The 22,142-nt window shown below is 41.9% G+C and overlaps 2 protein-coding genes across 6 annotated transcripts; both read left to right on the forward strand.

Moving 5' to 3' along the window:
- Positions 1-1,135: 1,135 nt before the first annotated feature.
- On the forward strand, positions 1,136-12,448 carry LOC112575337. Of its 5 annotated transcripts, none has more exons than XM_025257117.1 (11): positions 1,136-1,260; positions 1,963-2,135; positions 3,377-4,866; positions 5,233-6,370; positions 8,455-8,651; positions 9,593-9,640; positions 9,965-10,969; positions 11,401-11,493; positions 11,735-11,840; positions 11,989-12,152; positions 12,388-12,448. In XM_025257117.1, the coding sequence occupies exons 4-6, from the start codon at positions 5,615-5,617 to the stop codon at positions 9,597-9,599; spliced, it is 960 nt and encodes a 319-aa protein (XP_025112902.1). In that variant the 5' UTR covers positions 1,136-1,260; positions 1,963-2,135; positions 3,377-4,866; positions 5,233-5,614; the 3' UTR covers positions 9,600-9,640; positions 9,965-10,969; positions 11,401-11,493; positions 11,735-11,840; positions 11,989-12,152; positions 12,388-12,448. The 5 variants fall into 5 exon arrangements, with proteins under 5 accessions (XP_025112902.1, XP_025112899.1, XP_025112898.1 ...); XM_025257114.1 differs by lacking the exon at positions 9,593-9,640 and having other exon boundaries at positions 3,377-3,460; positions 4,409-4,866; XM_025257113.1 differs by lacking the exon at positions 9,593-9,640 and having other exon boundaries at positions 3,377-3,460; positions 4,755-4,866.
- Positions 12,449-19,779: 7,331 nt separating this feature from the next.
- LOC112575344 lies at positions 19,780-21,860 on the forward strand. Its single transcript, XM_025257126.1, has 2 exons — positions 19,780-20,284; positions 21,088-21,860. The coding sequence occupies exons 1-2, from the start codon at positions 19,936-19,938 to the stop codon at positions 21,447-21,449; spliced, it is 711 nt and encodes a 236-aa protein (XP_025112911.1). The 5' UTR covers positions 19,780-19,935; the 3' UTR covers positions 21,450-21,860.
- The last annotated feature ends 282 nt before the right edge of the window (positions 21,861-22,142 follow it).

Genomic DNA, 22,142 nt, shown 5'->3' on the forward strand with positions numbered 1-22,142 from the left:
CATTACTTCTGCTTTTCTTTTCCTTTTCCTTTTAAAGATAGGTCTGACAAAAGAACACCCAATCATTGCACATTCAGATTCTAGTTTTAAGTCTGCAGTAGACCATTTTCAGGTGTAAGGGAGGCAGACCTCCGGGTTAGCGGGCCTGGGGTCGGAAGGATGCTGGACACCAAGACTTTATCACGAATGAGCCGTCTAGACTAAGTTTGTGAACTGAGATTGCTGGATTTATTACCATTACCATTATGTCGGAATGAAAGTGAAAGGGTAGGGATGTGACACATGGGAGGCCACTCTGTGAACCAAGAGGATGGGGGTTGTCCTCAGTGCTGCAGTCTCTCAGCCCGAGGTGTCAAAGGTGATTTTTTTTTCGTATTCACCCAACGAGACAATGAAACTTTTTCTTTCCGTTTCTCTATCACAAACAACTACATTAGTCCACACCAAAGGTCGGCAAAGTACGGTCCGAAGATGTCTTCCAAAAGGGGAAGTGAATTCATTTTTGTTTTTTTCTTTTAATTTGATTCTAATTTACTTTATCAAGTATAAAAAAAACAAAACCAAAAAAAAAAAAAAAAAAAAACCGGCAATCCGTAACATTCTAACACGAAGTAGAGAGATAACAACTAACACGACTGACATGTCTGATGGAGTGTTTAGAGAACATCGGGGCGGCTGCCTACAAAGGAAATGCTGCTTTTAAAGTTTTATTGTGAACGAATTCAAACAGTTTTACTTTGCATATTAATTCCATCAGTGAAAGAGATTATCTACTATTTGTTGTTAATTCCATTATCACAAGGTTTGTTCTGTAATCAGCTGCTGGCCTGGGATTTTGGTAATTTACCTGCCAGCCGCATAATTTAGAATTTTAATACCGGCTCGAAAACAGAAACAGCAATTTCTAACATTTTCTGATACCGTCTCCTTGACAACACAGAGTCGCCATGTCTCATCGTGTTTGTTTACTCCAAGTAAAGGCAAAGAATGTGCTGACCTATTAAAGCTGATCTACTATATTTATTGCTTCTGAAAACCCCGATACAGTAGATCAAGAGTTAGAAACAATTGTGTAACACACGAGTGTACAACTTTTAATGTGTTGTTGTCAGTCACGTGATACACACGTTAGCAACAGACACTGTCCGCCATCTTGCCCTTCCTCGTCCTGACCAGAGAAAGACAAATAACAGTTATTCCACTGTAGAAGCGCGAGAAAGATGCGAGGTTTGACATTATAATACATTGACTTCAGGACAGGTGAGTGCGTGTTGTTTCCTTGAGTAGTTGATGTGAAGATGACTGTAACACAGCGATGACATCCCAGGGTGGACTTGAGGACAGAGAGATGTTTATTGTATATTATTATTATATGTTTATTGTAAACCGTCCAGGGCTCAAACGATTGTGTAAAAGGAAACCTCGCGTGTCTGTGCCATTGTAAGATGCGTTCTCTACACGCGTAGTGCCAAGCGGCCATTGTAGTGACTATTGTCACTGTCACTGCCAGCTCGTGACACAAAGCTCACAATGTTGCTGTGACACAGTCATGCCGGACACAGTGGCAACAGTTCACTGTGTCGGGCCACAGACTTTACACAAGCACTGAGCCTCTACCAGCTATGACCAGTCATCGTCAACTACTACAACCTTTACATTAACAACATCCACGACGACCCAGGGGAGGTAATAACACAAACAAAGCTGAATAAAGCTGCAACACGCGGGCAAAATAATGTTTAATATTTGACAATGACAACACAACAACAAGACAAACTGTGTTTGGTAATACGTCTCTATACTCACTGACATTACGGGTGTGTGTACACGCACTGACATTACGGGTATATGTACACGCACTGACATTACGGGTGTAGTTATCGCCGCTACAACATGTTGTTGCTAAGAAGTAGTTAGCATCAAAGTGTGGTCAAGATGTTGCCCTGTAATCACTGTTTCCAGAGGGCGGTGCAGTCACTGACCACATGGCTGAGCGCTGCTGTCTACTCACTGGACGTTGATGTACGTGGCCAGAGGTCGCCACAGTCACCACAAGCCGAACTAATAATAGCACGGGGCCGGAAATTCAATTCAATTCAACTTTATTATCTCACGAGGAGAAATTACAAGACGTGGTAAAACAACTGGCTTATAATAAAAACTTATAATAAAAACTTAATAACAACTTAATTCCACTCAAACTATCATCTCACACAAACACCTACAGTCCATGGAAATACACAACTAAATAAGAAACATCACTAAAACTATATTCACAAAATCACACACCCACACCCACACACTCACAAATCCTTCCAACACTTGTTCAGTAAGACAACAGACTTGTTTATAAAACTATTCCTAGAACGGGCAGTGGAAGCTCTAGGAACATTAAAACGTCTCTTGGACGGAAGAAGGTTATAATACTGTGCTAACACATGTGTACTATCTTTCACAATCACTCTCGCTTTCCGTACTACTCGCCTCTCATACAACTCACTCAGACACTTCTGCTTCTCCCCAATCACCCTCCTACTCACACTCACAACTCTATCTAACACATTCCTATTACTAGCTCTCAATCCTCCATACCAACATAAAAATCCAAATGTCAACACAGACTCAAGAAAACATCTATAAAAAGCACTTAAAACCTTTTTGTTGACATTTAGAGAACGTAGTTTTTGTAAACAGTACAATCTAGATTGACATTTCTTGTGAATAACCTCTGTGTTGGTGTTAAAAGTGAGTTTGTCGTCGATCACAGTTCCTAGATATTTGTACTGATCAACCCGTTCAACCTTGGCACCATCAATGTATAGGTCAGGGATAACAGTGCTCTTGCGTCTGAAATCAATCACCAGCTCTTTTGTTTTCTTTACATTTAGATCAAGATAGTTTTCTTTACATCATTTATTAAATTTATCTACTGCATCAACATAGGCAGAGTGTGAGTTTGAGAGGTCAGCAGAGTGATGGAGAGGGGGGCAGCGGCTACTGACTTTCCTCATCATGTAAAACTTCTCGTCTTGGCACTGATACCATGTCACTGACAACATGGCACTGATACTATGTCACTGACACTATATCACTAACACTATGCCACTAACAGCGTGGCACTGATACTATGTCACTGACACTATGGCACTGATTCTATGCCAGTGACATACAGAACTATACTATGGCACTATATTATTCCACTGACAGTATGGCAGTGACACTATGCCAGTGACAATACGGAACTATACTATGGCACTATACTATTTCACTGACACTATGAAACTGACACTATGCCACTGACACTATGGCACTGACACCGTGCCACTGACACTATATTAACCTTTGACCCTACACAAATAACTGGTTTCTCACAAAGGGAGCAGACGCTGCCTCCGACAAACGTGGTTCTGTACAGGGGAGACCACTGTCAACAATGTCTAGTCATCCGTCGTCTGCTCAGGTGAGCCACTCTCCTTTCCACCACGCTTAAAGTAAGCAGCGCCAAGAGGTGAATTTTATACTTATAGAAATCATTTTATTGCTGTACAAATCATTGTATAAGTATATCATGCATTCTACATTTATACAATTCCATTCTATATGTATACAATGAGTTCTATAAGTATATACAGTGTAGAGCTATTAAGCTGCGGTGATTGGGGTCCAAACTGCCTAACCGCAGCTTAAAGATGTTTTGATAATTACAATAAATAATTAAAAAAAATGAATGCTTTTTTTTAATCACAATTCTTTGTCATGTGCTGACCCACGAGTCGCTATTTTGAAAGTAGAGTCGTCATCTCACGATGGTGGACTCCATAACAGTGACACAGCGTAGATTAAACAGACAAATATTTGAATTTCATTCTAATGTATTTTATTGTTTAATGATAAATCAACACGTGTCAACACCTGTCAACACCTGTCTCAAGTGTTTGAGAGGTAATGTCCAGGTCCCTACGATCCAGAGTGTCAAAAAAATGGAATCCAAGCATTTTGAGCTGTTAAATTAAATTCGCTGATAACTGGACCGTGTCTTAATGGACCTACATGGTATTTTATTCTATGCTTACACAATGCATTCTGTAAGTACATTATTTATTCTATAGCGAGAGAGAGAGAGAAGTATTTCATTTATAACTGACTCGATGTGGCTCCTCTCACTCACTTCCACATTTGCCCGTTTATCTGTGTGAAATGTTGTGTCTCATGTTCATCAGTTCATCTGTTACAATATTTCCCACCTCCATGTGTGGATTTCTGTGTCTGCGCCACTTTTCGTCTTTTCCTGCTTATCTTCCATTACTCAGATTTTAGACTTAAACATAGGTAGTGTCGACTTCAAATTCTGATTAACATCCTGCAGCTCCGTGAGAAAGTTTTAATATCGAGCTTTTGTGCAATACAGACAAGTCTGACATGACTGACATCAGGTATCTTCAGGACCCTCAGCTGACAATGGCCGTTAGTGTGTTACTCTCACGAAACTTGTGTTGATGGAACGATATTTCTATCTGCCGAAGTCGGGCCATTGCACCGAAGATTGCGAGATCTTCCTCCTCCTCCTCCTCCTCCTCCTCCTCCTCCTCCTCCTCATCATCATCATCATCATCATCAACAACAATTCGCTTTCTACTGGTTTAGTATAATGCTTGTGCAGATATTTAATGCCATATCCTGTGGATTATCATCTCAGAGATGTATCTGTTGTTCAGTCTCAAGAAGTTCTCCTCTCACTGTAATAACAATCACAGGCACAGAGATGTAAAGGAGGAGGAAGACCACAGAGTTGTAGAGGCCGTGGCCGGGTCAAAGTTTACCTACACGCTGTGACTGATGAACAGGCGGCACTACTTACAGATAAAGGTAGGTTGTATGTTTTATTATGCTTTTTATTTTTAATTGACGACAGATGAAAGTAAAATATAAGCACACAAGAGTAAAGTAGTGAGATAGCATACAGATGTAAACATCATAATCAGTAAAGCCAGGAAATAGGGCAGAGAACCGACAGAAAAATAATTATCATAATGTTAATTATAAGCTTGATCATCACGAGTACAGTAATGATGATTAGTGTAGAATGTGAATATTTTTAAAAAAAATCTTACTATTAGTACAATCCGACATTACAGTTCTTTGTAAAAATGATTAATTTAAAAAAAAGTATGTTATACTTTAGATAAATGTGTAGGTGCATTGAAAATTCCTAAACCAAAGCTTTTTTTAAAGTGAACACACGCCCCCTGGAGGAGGTAAAGAAAACTACAGGCGCTGATGTAGAGTTTGACCCCAACCCCTCACCTGTACCATGTGTGAAGACTCTTATCATTAGCGGTCTTCCTTCTCCGATCGAGGAGACAGGCTCATCAGCAAGAAGACTGGTTTAAAGGTTTGTTTGTTGACAATCAAATGTATATTAGAACAGTTGGTAACAGACTATAACGCAGGAAATCATCAGAATATCTTACTGGATGACAGAATTATACTCCGGGTCATCTCCTGTATTTAATTGCAGGAGCTAATACAAGTAAAGACTGAACAGAAATACTCTAAAATAAACCAAATGCCTTAAAGATAATAGCCACATATTATTTAATAAAGCAGATAGCTTATGACACAGGACCCATTACCAGACCAGGCCCAGACATTCTGGCTACAGTGGGTGGAGGCCGCGTTCCCTGATCTCGACTCTCGCGCCTACTTCCTGCCTCCTGTCTACGTCAACCGCGTGCCCATGACTAGACAGGCAGCTGCTGGTCAGGAGGTTCTCGTCCTTACATCAGCACCTGGACAGGCTGGTCAGTCTAACCAAGTGCCGACGAGTTCATCCTCTGCTGCTCATCCATTCATTCCTCAGCCTCCTCGCCTTCAGGACAGTGACGTCAGAGACGATGCTGCCATGCACAGGATGTTTGTTTGTCTCCAGAAAATGTTTGAAGAGAACAGCGATGTGATGGTTGGACTGACTCAGCTTCAGTTCGGACAGTACCTCGGTGAACCTTGTTACGCTGCCGCCGCTACCCACCTACCCCGACCCTCCAACCTTCCTCCTTCTCTACCTAACAACTGGAAACAGGGAGACTTTGATGTGCTTCTGATTCACCGACAGCACGGACTGGTAGTCTGTGAGGTGAAGGCAGTGGGTGACAATATCCAGTCTGTAAACATGTCACAACAGGATGTAGACAACAACATTAGACAGAAACTGAGTAACGCCGTGTCACAGCTGGACAAGGCGGAGGCCATGTTGTCTCACCTGGTGTCCGACATCGCTCCCGGTCTGCCCGTCACTAAGGTCATCGCCTTCCCCAACCTCACGGCTCGTCAACTTCAACAGGCCATCTCCGGTGACAGCCTCCTCATTCAGGTTTCAGTACCTTTCTGTTCCTTACATGTCTTCTGTAATATACATTACAGAGTAACTAAATGTGTAAAATTAATTTTTTTCTCAATGCAACACAAACCGATAATATAAACAGTTTGTGTGTGAATGTCAATGAAATGTGGTGATAGTATTTATTTTATTTATTTATTCAGTTTTTAGGAGGCCATCTGGCCCACATCAACATCAGATAATAGTAACAATCAGTCATGATTCAGACATTCATCCTCATGTAATGCTCATGGTCATGCAGATCTCCTTTACAAACCTTGTTTTTAAGTAAAGGGCAACATTAATGGTTACTCTACACTCTGGGTTCTTACATGTGTAGTTTACAATTTCCAAATACCATTAGGTTCACATCAACCTCTTATATTGTATGTTACATGCATATTAACAGTGGATTGCTGTACATGATCAACATTTCAGTTGTATTTGGTTTTTAGTTAAATGATAAACAGTACAATGACATTCAGTGCTAACTAATTATATGTACACTGTCATGATGTCCTCATATTCAGACATTCTGTTATATAGAGGGCAACATTAATAGCTACTTTACCCTTAAGGTTCCTACACAAAAGGTGAACCTTAAAGGATGAGGGGAATTTATGGTAAAAGAGTGGGATATATCTCTTAGGTAGAGTTGTATATTTAGGGCAAATTAACAGAAAATGGTATCGGTCTTCCACACTTTGACTATCACATTGATTGCACTCAGGTTTGTTGCTAGTTTGGTGACGAGTATTTCCATTTAGGGGTAAACAATTACTTCTCAACAAACACAGGACCCGTCTATGTTCATGTTGTAATATCTGGTCTATATATGTTGCTCTAAGTAAATCTGGCTGGTAATCGCAGTAATCTGAAGAAGAAGATACTGAATCATGCCATTTTTGGAGAGAGCAATCCTTGAATCTTTCTTTTATAGTGGTGATGAATAAGGGGAGATTACCAACTGTCTGCCATTCCCACACATATCCAAAACCGTAGCTACATAACAAAATTCTAACTTGGGAGGCTAAGTTGGTTCTGCCTGCCTTATCTTGTAAATATAACATGTTGTAACATTGTTTTGGGTACCTGTGTTCTGGCAACATTAGTATTCTACACCAGTATTGAATAACTCTTATATATGAATCAGCCACAAGAGGAAGCCTTCCACATTCACTCAAAGCTATATCATTTTTAACATCCCTACCTACATTTAAAATTTATTTACAAAGTTTTATTTCAACTTTCTCTATATCATTGTATTGCTTCCATCCCCAAATCTCAGATCCATATAAAAGAATAGGTTTTATTTTTGTGTCAAATATTTTAAAGATTATGTCTGTTGGAAGGTTCTTTAGTCTGAAATACATTTTCTTGACTCCTGATAAACTATCAGTACATTTGACCCATTTAAGTGTAGACATGAATGTAATCCCCAAATAATTATAGCTGGGTTCTACAATAATCTTCTTTCCAGCATAGTATCATTTTTCGCAATCTTTAATAAATCCACCATTTTTAAAAACTATTATTTTTGTTTTGTCCATATTGACTGTAAGTCCCCATTTGTTACAAAATGTTTCAAGATAACATATTTTACATTGAAGGTCAACAGGGGAATCAGCAACAATAGCAATGTCATCAGCATACATCAAAAGGGAGATCCGAAGTGGATCTGCCCGGACATCAATACCACGTGCACCACATAATGTTAGGTCTGACCAAAGCTCAGATAGAAATATGGAAAACAGTAAAGGGCTTAGTACACATCCTTGTTTGACACTGGATATACAATCAAAGTAGTCAGTTATTTGAGATCCAACCTTAACAGCCGCTTTCACATTTTTATACATACTATGTAGTGTTTGAAACATTCTTCCATGGACACCCTTTTTTAACAGGGTGTATAGCAATTTGGATCTGTCGAAAAATCTACAAAAATGGTGTAAAAGCGTCCACCTTGTTTCGTCAAATATTTCTGAATCAGTGACTGAAGGCAGAAAATATTATCTGTTGTACTGTAACCTTTGTGAAAACCTGCTTGAGCTTCTGGGATAAGTTTATTTTCTTCACAGAATTGGGTCAGAACAACAGATCCCTCCAACATCCCAGGTCTGTGTCTGTGCTGTGATCAGTTGTCTGATCCCAAGACCCCGTGTGACGTCAGTAGTCACATGCTGAGAGAACTCGGACACTGGTGGCAGCGACGTGTGGCTGGGGCTGGACCTGTCAGTCACACGACACCTGAGTTGTACAAGACACTGGTAGCCAGGTAAATATGATTGGTGTTACATTTTAGATGGAACATGTTACATGTATTGAGACTGTAATGTCACTGCTAAATAAAGGTGAGACTGACAAAAGACCAAATGTGGGTCCACAGTCTGTTGTTACTGACTTTACTGGAGTATTTACTGTCAGTACAATATGTTGGATACAACACATGGTGTTATTAGTGAGATGGACTCACTGTGTTGTTTACTGCATTGTGTTGGGAACAATTAGAAAATCCCGAAACTATTCAATACTTAGTCACAAAGTTTAACATCAGCGGCAAATAACCAACAGACATGTCTTAATGACAGGAAGATGTGTGAGTCTGGTTTTATTAATTAATTTACACAGGTAAGCTGCTAATTATAACACAATGTATCATTGTTTACAAGATTACAGAGTTTAACAGCGGGAATATATTTTGTACTGAAGTCATGTAAGTCAAACAAACAACACCACACGAGGTAGATAACAGATTATCAACATTCAAGATTCTATATTAATGTCTCCACCTAAGACTTATTGAGGTATTACATATACACATATAGAGACAGTATTCACACACTTGCCTGTACAATATCTTTCACTCTCACACACACAAAGTTACAAATATTTCACTGGTTTGTTTATAACAGCTAATATATTAGAAATGAATTATTTATTCTCTCCTTCTTTTGTCTCTTTTTGCATGTGTAGTTAAAAAAAATTATAAACAAATATAAACAGTAGAAGAATTTTCCTTATATGATATTTCTCATTCTTTGTTGTCACAGAATCATACATATACTTACTCACATACTTATATATATATATCTGTGTGTATTATTATTCTCTCTCTCTCTCTCTCTCCAAACACACATTAGCTCCTCTATGTCCTCGTCCTCAGTAATAACTTTATAAATCAAGCTAACCTACGGAGGGTCTTTTCATTTCTTACAGCAAATAATGAATGGAAGTGATCAGCATTAGAACTGTGGACAGAGGGAGGTGATCAATTATTTCTACATTCTTTGTCAATTTTGTTTACAATTCAGTGGTAACTAAATTAATCCCTCACATTATTAGTGTTACAAAGTCTACAAAGTCTCATTTTGCCGACATTTATCATCAGGAAGGCAGTTGTTCAATGTCACAAACCTTATAAAGGGAGACAATCATGGGGAGTAAGTAAGTTTCAATAAGTTTCTAGTTAAAGGTGTCAACAACACTGACGTCCCTTTATATGTCTGGACATTTGCAACTATGATGAGTGCACTGTGTGATGTCTGGTTCACAAAAAGAGTTCCTCTGGTCAACAAACTTTGTCTCCAGTCACTATTTCTACCAGAAGCCAGGAGAATATCTACAGGAATCGTCCAGAATGTGGAGAGACACGTGATGACCACAACAGGGACGTTGTGTGAAGGCTGCACGTGCCCTCACCCTACAGACTTGTGGGATACAACGACACTTTGTCTACAGGACGAGTGGTCAGGAAACTACAACCGGACAAACATCTTCACAGACGCTAGCATGACAGTCACGTGATTACTGGCCGTTACACTCGTCCTCACTAATGTATGTAACTTATTTAGAAACCGGATATTAGGCTACAGGAACTACAGAACACAATCAGCTACTGTTCACGTTTATCTTTCTCTCTGTATGTCGAGGTGGTCGCCTACACACAATGTTTGAAGACTCGGCTACACAGCTAAGAATAATCCGTGTACATCACAGTCCTTGTCTTGTTCTCGTCGTTTTATTGCGGGTACATTGTACTCAGCTGCTTACTTTACACACAATTGTATTTAGCTCTTAGCTGTTAATACACAAGGTCCTTAGTTCATTTTGTTTATTCCTTGTTACTCCTCGGGGAGCATAGGACCGCAACAAGACCTCGCCAGTCTTCTGTGTCTGGGATGTTCTCTCAATTTATGCCTGGTGCGAAGACGGTCTTTAAGAACATGTCTGACAATACAATGGCGACATTGTAACAAGTTTAGAGAGCTAACCCCAAGTGGGCGATGTCAGCATCCTGACGAGAGCTGCAGTGGTGACGATGTGCGATGCTGGCTGAGACTAAAGTCGTCTGCCGCCCTTACATCACGTGACTCAGGATGCACTCAGTCCTCGTTATCCATAGTCTTACATTTTAGTGACAGTCCTGCGCTGTTGTCTACCACAGAATCCTGTCATTTCTCTCTACCTTCAGCCTTCCGTGTCCTGTCACCATGCTGTGATACTTCACACACTGTGGTGAGTGTCAGTGACAGACACACTGACACTGTCTGATCACTGTCATGTCACAAGACAGAAATTCATGTTGTCCTCAAGGTTAGTGGTGTATAGTCTCCGACTTATTTGATGGATTACTGTTTGGACAAATATCAGAGTTAAGACATATTTACATGTTTTTACATATTTTGTCAAGCATGTTACTGTATATGACAAAGGCGGTCTTAACTAGAATTAAAGTCAGTCACAACAAAATTTACATGTGGATATGTTAAGTTCTAAATGATGATCTTATACGGTTTACGAACTCTACACTGATCCTCCCTTCTTTAAGTATTTATCCATGATTGTCATTGTTGACAAAGAATCACAGTGACATTACTGAATGATTACAAGTCTCTTTATTGATGTCTATTGTGACATCACTCAGTAATGACTTAACTCCCCTGACGTTATACAGTGATTATTAATCACTGAAATGGTTTGACATCCGAAATGATTTAATACTGAACTCCACTGTGACATCACAGAATGATTACAGACCTGTTTACTAAGCTCCAGTGTGACGTCCCAGAAGACAACTGTCAACAATGTCTGGACATCAGCCGTCTGCTCCACAACAGGTAAGACACGGAAAAAATTTGATGACCTTTGCCCTGGGAAAGTTTCATCCATCCAACCATCCGTCCATCCAGTATTCATCATCTATCATCATCAATAATCAATCATTAATCACCAACACAAAATCCACAAACCCCCATCCACCACCACCACCACCACCACCATCATCATCATCATCTCAATAATGTTTGTGGTGTTCAGTCTCGTGATGTTTTCTCACTGTAACAACTCTCACACGGACAGCGCCCTAAAGGAAGAGGAGGCAAACAACATTGTAGAGGTCGTGGCCGGGTGGAAGTCTACCTACACACCGTGACTGACCAACAGACTGAGCTACTGACTGACACAGGTGAGTGCAATGTTTACAGTCACTTCATTCTGTAAACAACAACAGCTGTAAGTAGGATAAACAGCAAACAAGAGTAAAGTAGATAACAGTCATAATCACTAACTCCATGTGAATGACAAAGGACCAACAGATGATAATATTATTTTAGCGAACACACGTCCCCTGGAAGAGGTGAAGAAGAAGTCAGGCGCTGACGTGGAATTTGACCCCAACCCCTCACCTGTACCAGGTGTGAAGCTTCTCACCATCCGCGGTGATGATTCTCAGGTCAAAGCAGCAGTTAGTCTCATCAATCAGAAGACTGGCTCAAAGGTTTGTTTATTTGTTTGTTTCTTTGTTTATTTGTTTTTGTTTGTTTGTTTAATAACAGTATTACGATATTGTGTAAAAGAAAACAACACAGGACATCAGCTTTAATGGATGTCAGCATTTTACAGTTGGCAATAACTAGTAGCTGATACAAGTTTGAACAACATGTAAGACGTGCAAAATGTCTTAACACAATATTTTATGTATATTTCAATTTATCAAAATGATTTTGACACAGGACCCATTACCAGACCAGGCCCAGACATTCTGGCTACAGTGGGTGGAGGCCGCGTTCCCTGATCTCGACTCTCGCGCCTACTTCCTGCCTCCTGTCTACGTCAACCGCGTGCCCATGACTAGACAGGCAGCTGCTGGTCAGGAGGTTCTCGTCCTACAGTTAGGTCAGTCATGTCAGTCAGGTCAAGCAGGTCAGTCAGGTCAGACGGCGATGATTTCATCAGCTGCTGCTTCCATTCCTCAGCCACCTCCTGTTCAGGACAGTGACCTCAGAGACGATGCGGCCATGCAAAGGGTGCTCTTGTGTCTCCAGAAACTGTGTGAAGACAACAAAGAAGTCCTGGTTGGACTGACTCAGCTTCAGTTCGGCGAGTACATGGGGGAACCTTGTTACGCTGCAGCAGCTGCACAGCTCCCTCTACCGGCCAACCTCCCTTCTGCCTTGCCACGAAACTGGAAACGGGGCGACTTCGATGTGCTTCTCATTCACCGACATTTCGGTTTAGTCACGTGCGAGGTGAAGGCCTTTGGTGACAACACACAGGCACTGAATATGTCGAAGGACGATAAAGACAAAAACATCAGAAAGAAGCTGACAGACGCCGTGTCACAGCTGGACAAGGCGGAGGCCATGTTGTCTCACCTGGTGTCCGACATCGCTCCCGGTCTGCCCGTCACTAAGGTCATCGCCTTCCCCAACCTCACGACTGACGAGGTTAAACAGGCCATCTCCGGCGACCCCCAGCTCACTCAGGTCTCTTCTGTCTAATTTACAATCATCACGTGTACACACACCTTTCTAAAAAAAAGAAAACAATAATTTGCAAACATTGTATAAGAATTAAATGAGATCTTTCAAATGTTTTGATGGTTTAAAGAAGTTTGTAGATATTTAGACATACCAGTTTTTATTTAGTTTCGCCAAGTTTTCGCAAAGTTACAAGTATTTCGGATGGTTTTGAAAGCGTGTCTCACAAGCCATTAGTGTACTACTCTATTTATTTTACTTTTACAACTTTGTAAATACTTTATAATAACTTTATAACTACTTTCATGTTATTGTGCGACATATTTGAATCGTTTCTCAGTCAGAGCAGTTTTTATACAGGCCCTGTGTCGGTGTCTGGGAACAACAGATCCCTCCAACATCCCAGGACTGTGTCTGTGCTGTGATCAGCTGTCTGACCCCAAGACACCCTATGACGTCAGCAGTCACGTGCTGAGGGAACTCGGACACTGGTGGCAGCGACGTGTGGCTGGGGCTGGCAGTTATAAAGTGTCCTCTAACATTTACAAAAAGTTAATAGCAAGGTAAGTGTTAACTCATGAATTTTACATGAATTAGGGGGTTAAATACTAATTGCATGGATCGTGTTAGCCGCTCTCCACGTGTAACTGTCTTAATGTCCATTTTCTGTCTCAATCTTTTTTATGAGAGACAATATCATATTTACTATATCTGTTCTGTTGGTGAATTTGTTTAACGCCTGGAGTACTGAGTTTGAAATCACCAGGTACAGTGGAACCTCGGTTAACGAACTTAATCCGTTCTGGAAAGCTGTTCGTTAACTGTTCGTTATCCGAAACAATCCATAAGACCCAGCCCCTGTTGACTCGCTATTTGAAAAAAAAAAAAAGCATAAAGAAGATAATCTCGCGTGTTATCTTCTGAAAGTGAAGAGCGGACCATCAACACTGTCCGCGACCTCCACTGACTGCCAGGCGCAACTCGCACTGACTACAAGATGGTTGCACGACTCACGTTTACATGTTGTGATGTTACTTTGTATAAAGTCTTAGTAATGACATCTGCAGTGTTCTCTTTGGTGTTAGCTAACTAGCTTTCAGTCAGTCACTCGGTCCCTTGATCGGCACCTGTGGTTGGGGGGATCACATGGACAGACTCGGCAGCTGACAGGGGTCACCACTCTTGTCTATTGTGGGCGACAGTCAGCAGTCCTGTACAGACGACCGGTCCAGTCTTTGACCTTCGTATCATTTCTTCCTCTGACCACTGCCGCGTCGGCCATCTTCTATGGTTCCTCAAAGGACAGTCTTCAAGGTGTAGTGCCGGGTCACGTGGCCAAAGAAGATCAGCTGACGTCACTTGACTGTTGAAAGTAAAGGTTCCTGGTGTCCTACGAGTGTGGCCATCTTGAACAAGAAAGGAGAGTAAAAGGACGACGAGCATGGTGTGAAAGGGTGATAGGAGTAATCTTCACGGAAGAGGTGCGTATGTAGCTCATGAAACCTGTATTCATTCACTGATGTAGTTTCAGATTAAACAAAAAATAAAGATGTTGTAAGCAGCGCAAGTTCGACTGTTTGCAAAAGTCGAACCATTGTCACAGTGTTATAATTATTCTCTTGTTTCTTCTAAATATTTTTTTTCTTCCAGTTCACTAACTGTCTGGTGTAAACTTGTTGAACTATAAACATATTGGTCCTTAACATTTGTTATTTTCCTGTTTTGCATTGTGCTGGAGCAGATCATTGTGTCTGTTACAGAAGTAAGCTTTACAAAGTTTCTTCGGTTGACATAAGAGAGAGTGAAATAAAGTGTCTCTTTAGTTTTAATAGAAATTATATATTTCTATTTGGGAAAAATGAAATACAGTTCTGTATGAACTGAATTCTGTATTGAAATAACTTATTATTCTTTACTGTAAAATAACAGTAATTGTTTTTGTAAAAGACATCAACTGATGTGACTGTACCAGGTTCTGTGGTCCGGCGACAACAGTGACTGTGCCATGTACATGTCCTCCACGTGTGAGTGTCAAGACCCTGGGTCAGGCCGTGTGGTGGACAGGAGAGTGCTATACTGCTGTCATCACACTCTTCCCGGAGCAAGTTCACCTGCTACACACGGCGCCTCCCACACTCTTTGTCACCGGACCGCCCGGTACAGGTAAAACTGTGGTGCTGCTGATGATGGGTAGAAAATGGCTGCTTGATGGTCACCCCGTCTACATTGTCAGTACCTGGCGGGGAAGTCGTACAGCGAGCATCATGTTGTATCACCTGTTGCTGCAGGCAGTAAACACACAACAGTCAGCAGGTGTGTCACCCGGTCAGCCTCACCTCCTGCAGTATCGTCTTGATTATGGCGGTAAAGACGTGGAGAAGGCCGTCAACGACTTGTCACAGGCAGCAAGAGGAGGGTCGTTGTACGTCATCGCTGATGAAGTTGGAGGGTGAGTAGAACATCGTGTAATGTGATGATAGACACACAGGTAGGTGGTTATCGCTTTGATCTCATAATCAACACCAGGTGTTTAAAAGTTGATAATTCCACAATGGTTATGACACCTGATGGAAGTGTTGTGATGCTAGTAAACCTAGATTTGCTGTTACATCGGCGGTTGCACAAATTGTGTAGCAACCAATGTCATTATTCTGAGGTCATTTGTACAACGGATATCATTACGTCATACACTACCAATATTAACGAACATATTAGTGGCAGTAGACAGTGTGACACGTGTAACAGCCTCTTTACACTTATGTCTGTGGTAGGTCAGGTGACTTCCAGATTGTCTGTGACAAGCTGCTGACGCAAGTTCCTCGTCTCTATTTGTGGGCGGCAAGCTGTACCCATGGAGACGCACCCAACGGCTGGCAAGTGGAATATTTAACCAGACCCCTCCGCTCTCCACCGGCAGTCGTCAGGGAAGTCGAGCGGGAGATCGCTGAGTCGGATAGTGTCCACTCATACAGTGAGTGAGGTGTGGCCGACCACACAGACGGCCCGCCAGTCACACGACTGTATCACCGTGGTCAGGGTCACTCATGTGACAGGACAGTTGACTGTGTGACGTGCAGTCGTGACGTGGTGAGCTTCCTACACAGTCTCCGTGTTGGTGTTACAGGTAGGTGTGGGTGTTGTGTAGTGTAACGTCTGTTGACAGGTGATTGGTGTTAACGATGTGATAAATAACAGGCAGGTGAGAAACTGTCTTGTGAAGAAGACATTATGTTAGTCACGTGTGTCTGTCATGTTACTTCGCCTTGTCCTGACGTCACTTTTTTAATCCATGTGTCTGTCAGTGTGTACGCTGTATCTCTCACTTGATACTTACAAAATAAACTCAATTTGAATGTTAACAGAGAATGTCACGAGAACAGCCACAAACGTCACTTCCACCAGGGGAGGCACAACATCGCCCTGCCTACAGTGGAGAGACGTGTTGGTGTTAACCTGGCGTGACGTTAATGACGGCTTGGGTATAGTGGAGGGACTTAAAGAAACGGGTATCCCAGTGCGGGTGATGAAGGACGATGACATTGAGGACGTGGCCACGGCCCGCAGTGACGTGGTGTGGGTGGCGAATGGGGATCGTGTTCATGGCCTGGAGAGAAAAGTCGTCGTTTGTCTTGATGAGCTTGACGAAGCCCGACTTTTTTGCATGTCACGGTGTACGTCACAACTTGTGATAGTCGAAACTGACCAGAACGGCCCTAACAGCATCGGAAACCAAAAGCGCAAGTTGTCCACTTAGTTTGTCAACATAGACTATGACACATATCTACCGCAATGCCTGACTCGTCGGGCATGGAAGCCGCCCGCGCATGCGCACACAAGCCATGCGCACACGCGGAGCCAAAGCCGACTTCCAGAGATCAAGTCCATATGTAGGGTCATGACCCCTAACAATGGCAACGACTTTAAGCCAATGGCGTGCTACATACCGACCGGAATCATGCGCTCTACATACGTCCAGGCAGGCAAAGCCGCCATTTTCAGAGAATTCCGAGCTGTCAGAATCTCCTCAAATTGCGATTACAAAAGTGGAAAGTAACAGAGTTTCGACAGTTAAAACGCCAGGTTTCTGCGGGCAGTATAATAATTTTTTCTCTTATTTATTCTTCTTATTATTATTTTTTGTCTTGCAAGTCCTGGGCTGTGTGTCAGCTATGCTGATTAGGCTGATAACCTTTCATGTTTATTTGTTCAAGAAGCAGTGTTTGTATGGTAAAGGATTTTTGGTGTAAAATGTACTTGCTTGTATAATGTATTGCTGATAATGTTGTCAGATTTGGTCCTTTGGACTCTTACTCTGCCTCTCAATTTGATAACTTTTTAGGCCAGCTTAAACGACTTGTTCAAACACCAAACTTTCCACTGCAGCAGGTAATTAAGAATATTTGTCAAAGTGCATGATAAGATTGTGTTCCCAGTGGTGAACAAACAAACAAAAACTAATAAACCAACCTTATAGAGATAGCCCATTGACAACTGAAAATGTGCTCTATGGGACTCAGTAATTACAATATTTAGAAATTGAAGTATTTTTCTTGAGTAGCTTTGGCAGCTTCTTCCGAAAAAGTTTGTTTTAGTAACTGCCTGTGTACGGTCTTAGTTACTTCTTTAATTTTGGGTGGGCACGGTTGTGAAATTAACATTTTTCTTGAGTGCCTAGAATTGTTTATTGACTGGACTGCCTTGTTGTAAAATATATTATACTTCTAATTACACTTGACGTTTTCTTGTGCTTATTAAGTATTCGTCCGGGAAGGGACGCCCAAACTGAAGTGATCTCGTATCATTGATATGTAAGAATGCGCATGTCCGAGTGAAGTTCGTGACAGTTTGGCTGCACAATAACTAAACATCCTGTGGCCATATGTTGTTGCTATGGCGACAAGAAGAGTAAGGAGACGATCATCAGACGACACCTGTAGCTGGGATGTAAGGGAAGAGCAGTTGAGAGAAATAATCAGGGCAGGTGTCAGCAAAGACATGAAAACACAGCACGGACAGTTTGTACTGGATGTCACAACAGATGGGAAGTCAGTGTAGACAACGAAGTAGAGGGTGGCGTGGTCACGTGTCCTGCCCTCAGCACCAGAAGTGCAGCACACTTCTGTACTTTCTGGAGTTTGTGAAGAAGGTATACAAGGCAGCCAGCAAGCAAGGAGTTGTAGTAATCAAGTCTGGATAAGACAAACACGGACAAAAGTGTTGGTAGCGCGTAGACGGAATGTGATTGGTGGCGCTGATGTTGTGTAGTTCATAACAGACTGACAGACAGACAACTGTAACTTGTCTATCAAGAGTCATGTCTGCAGTGACAATGATTCCCAGATTCCTGATGGACGACGCAAAGGTGATGTAGATTTCGCCCACCTTGATGTCACCAAAATTCCTTGTAACAGTCTCAGTTCCCCCTCTAGCTTCTACCTTCACAAAGAAAGAACATTTCTGACTGTATTTCTCAGCGGCCCCAAGGTGGCGGCCCATTCTATCGGACGAAGTCGCACGGTGCTCATTTTGCTCTGTCAGCATCCACTACCCCGATAGCCTTTCTATACCCTGACCGTGAAAGATGTATCCTTACGTAGACCACTCTCGTGACAATTGCTTTCAACACTTCATACAGGTTGCATTGGACTCTCCAGACCACACTACAGTTAAAGGCAGTTCAGATAACATTTTACTGATTGTCATTATATTGATTGTGGATTGCTTCCTTTTCCCTCTTTTATGTAGACCAAGGACTTTGACAAGGTGACATGTAGGACCTGTGCTCAAAATCACTGTAAGAAAGTTAATCTTCAAGTGTGGACTAACCAGGTGGGCGACGAACACCATCTGGGAATACCACAAGCAGCACGACAGACACAACATACACAACTTCATCAAAGGAGATTAAACATACATAAAAATTCCTCCAGGGGACTCAAATATCCTAATTATTTTCCCTTAGAGAATTCACAAAATTAATTAATAAAATTTATACACTTCTAGAATCAAGGTATTGACTTTTCCGATATGTAAACTACTGTTAACTTACACTTCTGCTCTTACAAATCGTTAATCAAAATTTTATCGTATCATAACAATAGCAAAATATGCACACACACAGCTTTCCCGTACATCCTTAGAAAGATATTTAGAGTGTAGTACCCGGTATTTATAAGGTGAAAGTGGTGTTTAATTATCTGTAGTAGAATTAATAAAGTAGCTACAAGTCTTTAGGACAGCTACCTGTTTCGTACATACAGGTCAACTGCCATCAAGCAGGACCACGAGTGTACTACTCCATACACCCGGTCTGTCGCCCTGGAGATGAGCTGGGTACTATGTTTCCTTTCCGGAATCGTGGGTACAGACCTCAGGCAGCTTCAGCTTTCTACTATAAGGGTGCAAGGTTGGAGGAACATGAAACTCTACCAGTCACACTTAACCTGGCGAATGGCGCTTTACTGACACAAAGATTTAAGAGAAGGTGTGTAGCCATGTTCATGACCTCCTTTAACTTTGATACAAAATCCGGACAGTCTCTAACAACAGTGCAAGTGACAGAGATGAGGAGGAACATCCTGTAAGTGATAGGTGTATTCTTCAGTCTGAGATGATCCTCATACCTGTATTCTGCACTTTGTCCAGCCCACTTGTCCTGCTCTTGGGTGACGTGGCCAAGGCAGCAGACACGCACACCCACACGAGGATGACACTGTCTATGTAGACCTACTTGAGAGTTGAGTAGGGAGCCTCTGGTTCCAGACAATTAATTTATCAGAAGATGTACAGTCTTTCTTCAAGATGGGCACGGAATTAGGTACTTTCCAGAATGTGCATTGGGTTACCGTTGTTCGTGAGTGGTCAGAGAGATCAAGCAGCTTGTCTGGCAGCTACCGAAGAAGCTTGATGAGCTCATCGAAAGGTCCTGAAACTCTTTCTTCTCGACGCCATCTTCGTCCACAGTTAAGATGTGGTTCACCCTCAGCCGTGGGACAGACAGAGCGAGGTGTGGCCGACCACACAGACGGCCCGCCAGTCACACGACTCTATCACCGAGGTCAGGGTCACTCAGGTGACAGGCCAGCTGACTGTGTGACGTGCGGTCGTGACGTGGCCAGCTTCCTACACAGTCTCCGTGTTGGTGTTACAGGTAGGTGTGGTATTGTGTAGTGTGACGTTTGTTGACATGTCAACAGTTAAAGGTGTGATAAATAACAAGCAGGTGAGAAACAGTCTTGTGAAGATGAATGTGAGATGTTGTTTGCCTAACTACCTAAAGGGTGACAGCTCTTGATCACATTTCTTCTTTAACCTTTCATTTTGATCCATGGTTTGTGTGGACTGATCATCTCTGAAAGTGTGACATCATTATCAAGGTTTCTTTCTTCACAGCTTGTCTGAGTTTTTTAGAACATTTATATTCACCTGTAACATCTGCGCCATCTTGCCATGTGTTAGACCTGTTCATCATTTGTATTACTTGTGTCTACTTCACTGACACTTTTAACATGTTTGGCACTGCTGACCACTCAGCGCTTGTGTCTGGATACTTACCTGTGTTGACTACAACTGAAGTATTCAGGTGAATCTGTGTTCACCTCCTCTTGACTGTGTGACACCTGTAATGTTGCTGTGTGTAACGCCGTTGTTTGTGTTGTTTACTTTGTGTACAACATTGAGTTTACCTGTAGTGTGATTATGTGTGGAGTCGGATAATCTACATTCACATTGCTGACTGACTATGTCACAGATCATAGAGGGAATGTGCGCTATCAAGATGCCATGATAATTATCATCAACATTATCATTATCATCATTATTATTTCTACATTCACTTTGTTAGTCACGTGTGTCTGTCATTTTACGTCGTGTTTATATCCATGTGTCAGTCAGTGTGTACGCTGTATCACCGAGAAGTAACTAACAGTAGAAACTGACTTTGAATGTTAACAGAGAATGTGACGACAACAGCCACGACCGTCACCTCCACCAACGCCGCCACAACACCGCCCTGCCTGCAGTGGAGAGACGTGCTGGTGTTGTACTGGTATGACATCAGTGACGACTGGGGTATGGTGGAGGGACTTCAAGAAACGGGTATCCCAGTGCAGGTGATGAAGGACGATGACATCGAGGACGTGGCCACGGCCTGCAGTGACGTGGTGTGGGTGACGAGTGGAGAGAGTGTTTGTGGTCTGGAGAGAAAAGTCGTCGTCTGTCTGGAGGAAGATCTCAATGCCCGGTTCTTCTCCATGTCCCGGTGTACGTCACAACTTGTGTTCGTCTGCTCTTACCACAAACCGAATGGCATTTGACGTCATCATCTGATGACGTTGTACACATGTTGTGTATGACACATTTATACACATTTACTCACAACAACTAGTGTAAACATCAACATCATACAGTGAGTATTGTTTGTATAACAACTTGTGTCAACATTAACATCACGCGGCTTACACACTGGGTCTTGCGAGAGTGACCAGCCATGCATGTGACCCCATCTGACCCCATGTCGTGAAGGGGAATGTAAAGCATCCATAGGGAGACCAACCGGGAATAGCAAATTAAAGAGGATTTAGGATTTTGGTAAAGATTTAAGTATTCCAAGTATTCAGAACCGTGTTGCTATGTGTTCGCGTGTCTGTATAACACAAAAAAACAACAACAAACGTGTAACATTATTGAAACATGTAAACTAAGCAATGGTACAAGTAATAAAAAAAAGGATAATGCAGAAATATATGCCTTGGTATTGACAACATTTAGTAAGAATTTATGAATAATAATAATTTTCATAAATCCTATATCTAGTGATATACAACATAATTCTATATTATATATTGATTGTTACATGTAGAGATGTAAAACATCATCTGTTTAAAGGCAGCAATACATTCTCCGCCAGAGATAGAACAGCGTGGCTGTGACGAGAACTGAACCCAGTGCAGCTAATCCTCACTGTATCAGGTGTTAACCGTTGCAGGCAGGGCTAACCCTGGCAAGTT

Source organism: Pomacea canaliculata, linkage group LG11, assembly GCF_003073045.1.
Source record: "Pomacea canaliculata isolate SZHN2017 linkage group LG11, ASM307304v1, whole genome shotgun sequence".
In the NCBI taxonomy this organism is placed as follows: domain Eukaryota; kingdom Metazoa; phylum Mollusca; class Gastropoda; order Architaenioglossa; family Ampullariidae; genus Pomacea; species Pomacea canaliculata.

Excerpts from the sequence above, each read along its gene's own strand:
- LOC112575337 (XM_025257115.1), top strand. The coding sequence starts at position 5,615 with ATGACACAGGACCCATTACCAGACCAGGCCCAGACATTCTGGCTACAG. Across the intron at positions 6,371-8,454 it reads GTGACAGCCTCCTCATTCAG|AATTGGGTCAGAACAACAGA; the intron begins GTTTCAGTACCT and ends TTTTCTTCACAG. Across the intron at positions 8,652-9,964 it reads TACAAGACACTGGTAGCCAG|TCACTATTTCTACCAGAAGC; the intron begins GTAAATATGATT and ends CTTTGTCTCCAG.
- LOC112575344 (XM_025257126.1), top strand. The coding sequence starts at position 19,936 with ATGGGCACGGAATTAGGTACTTTCCAGAATGTGCATTGGGTTACCGTT. Across the intron at positions 20,285-21,087 it reads TCTCCGTGTTGGTGTTACAG|AGAATGTGACGACAACAGCC; the intron begins GTAGGTGTGGTA and ends GAATGTTAACAG.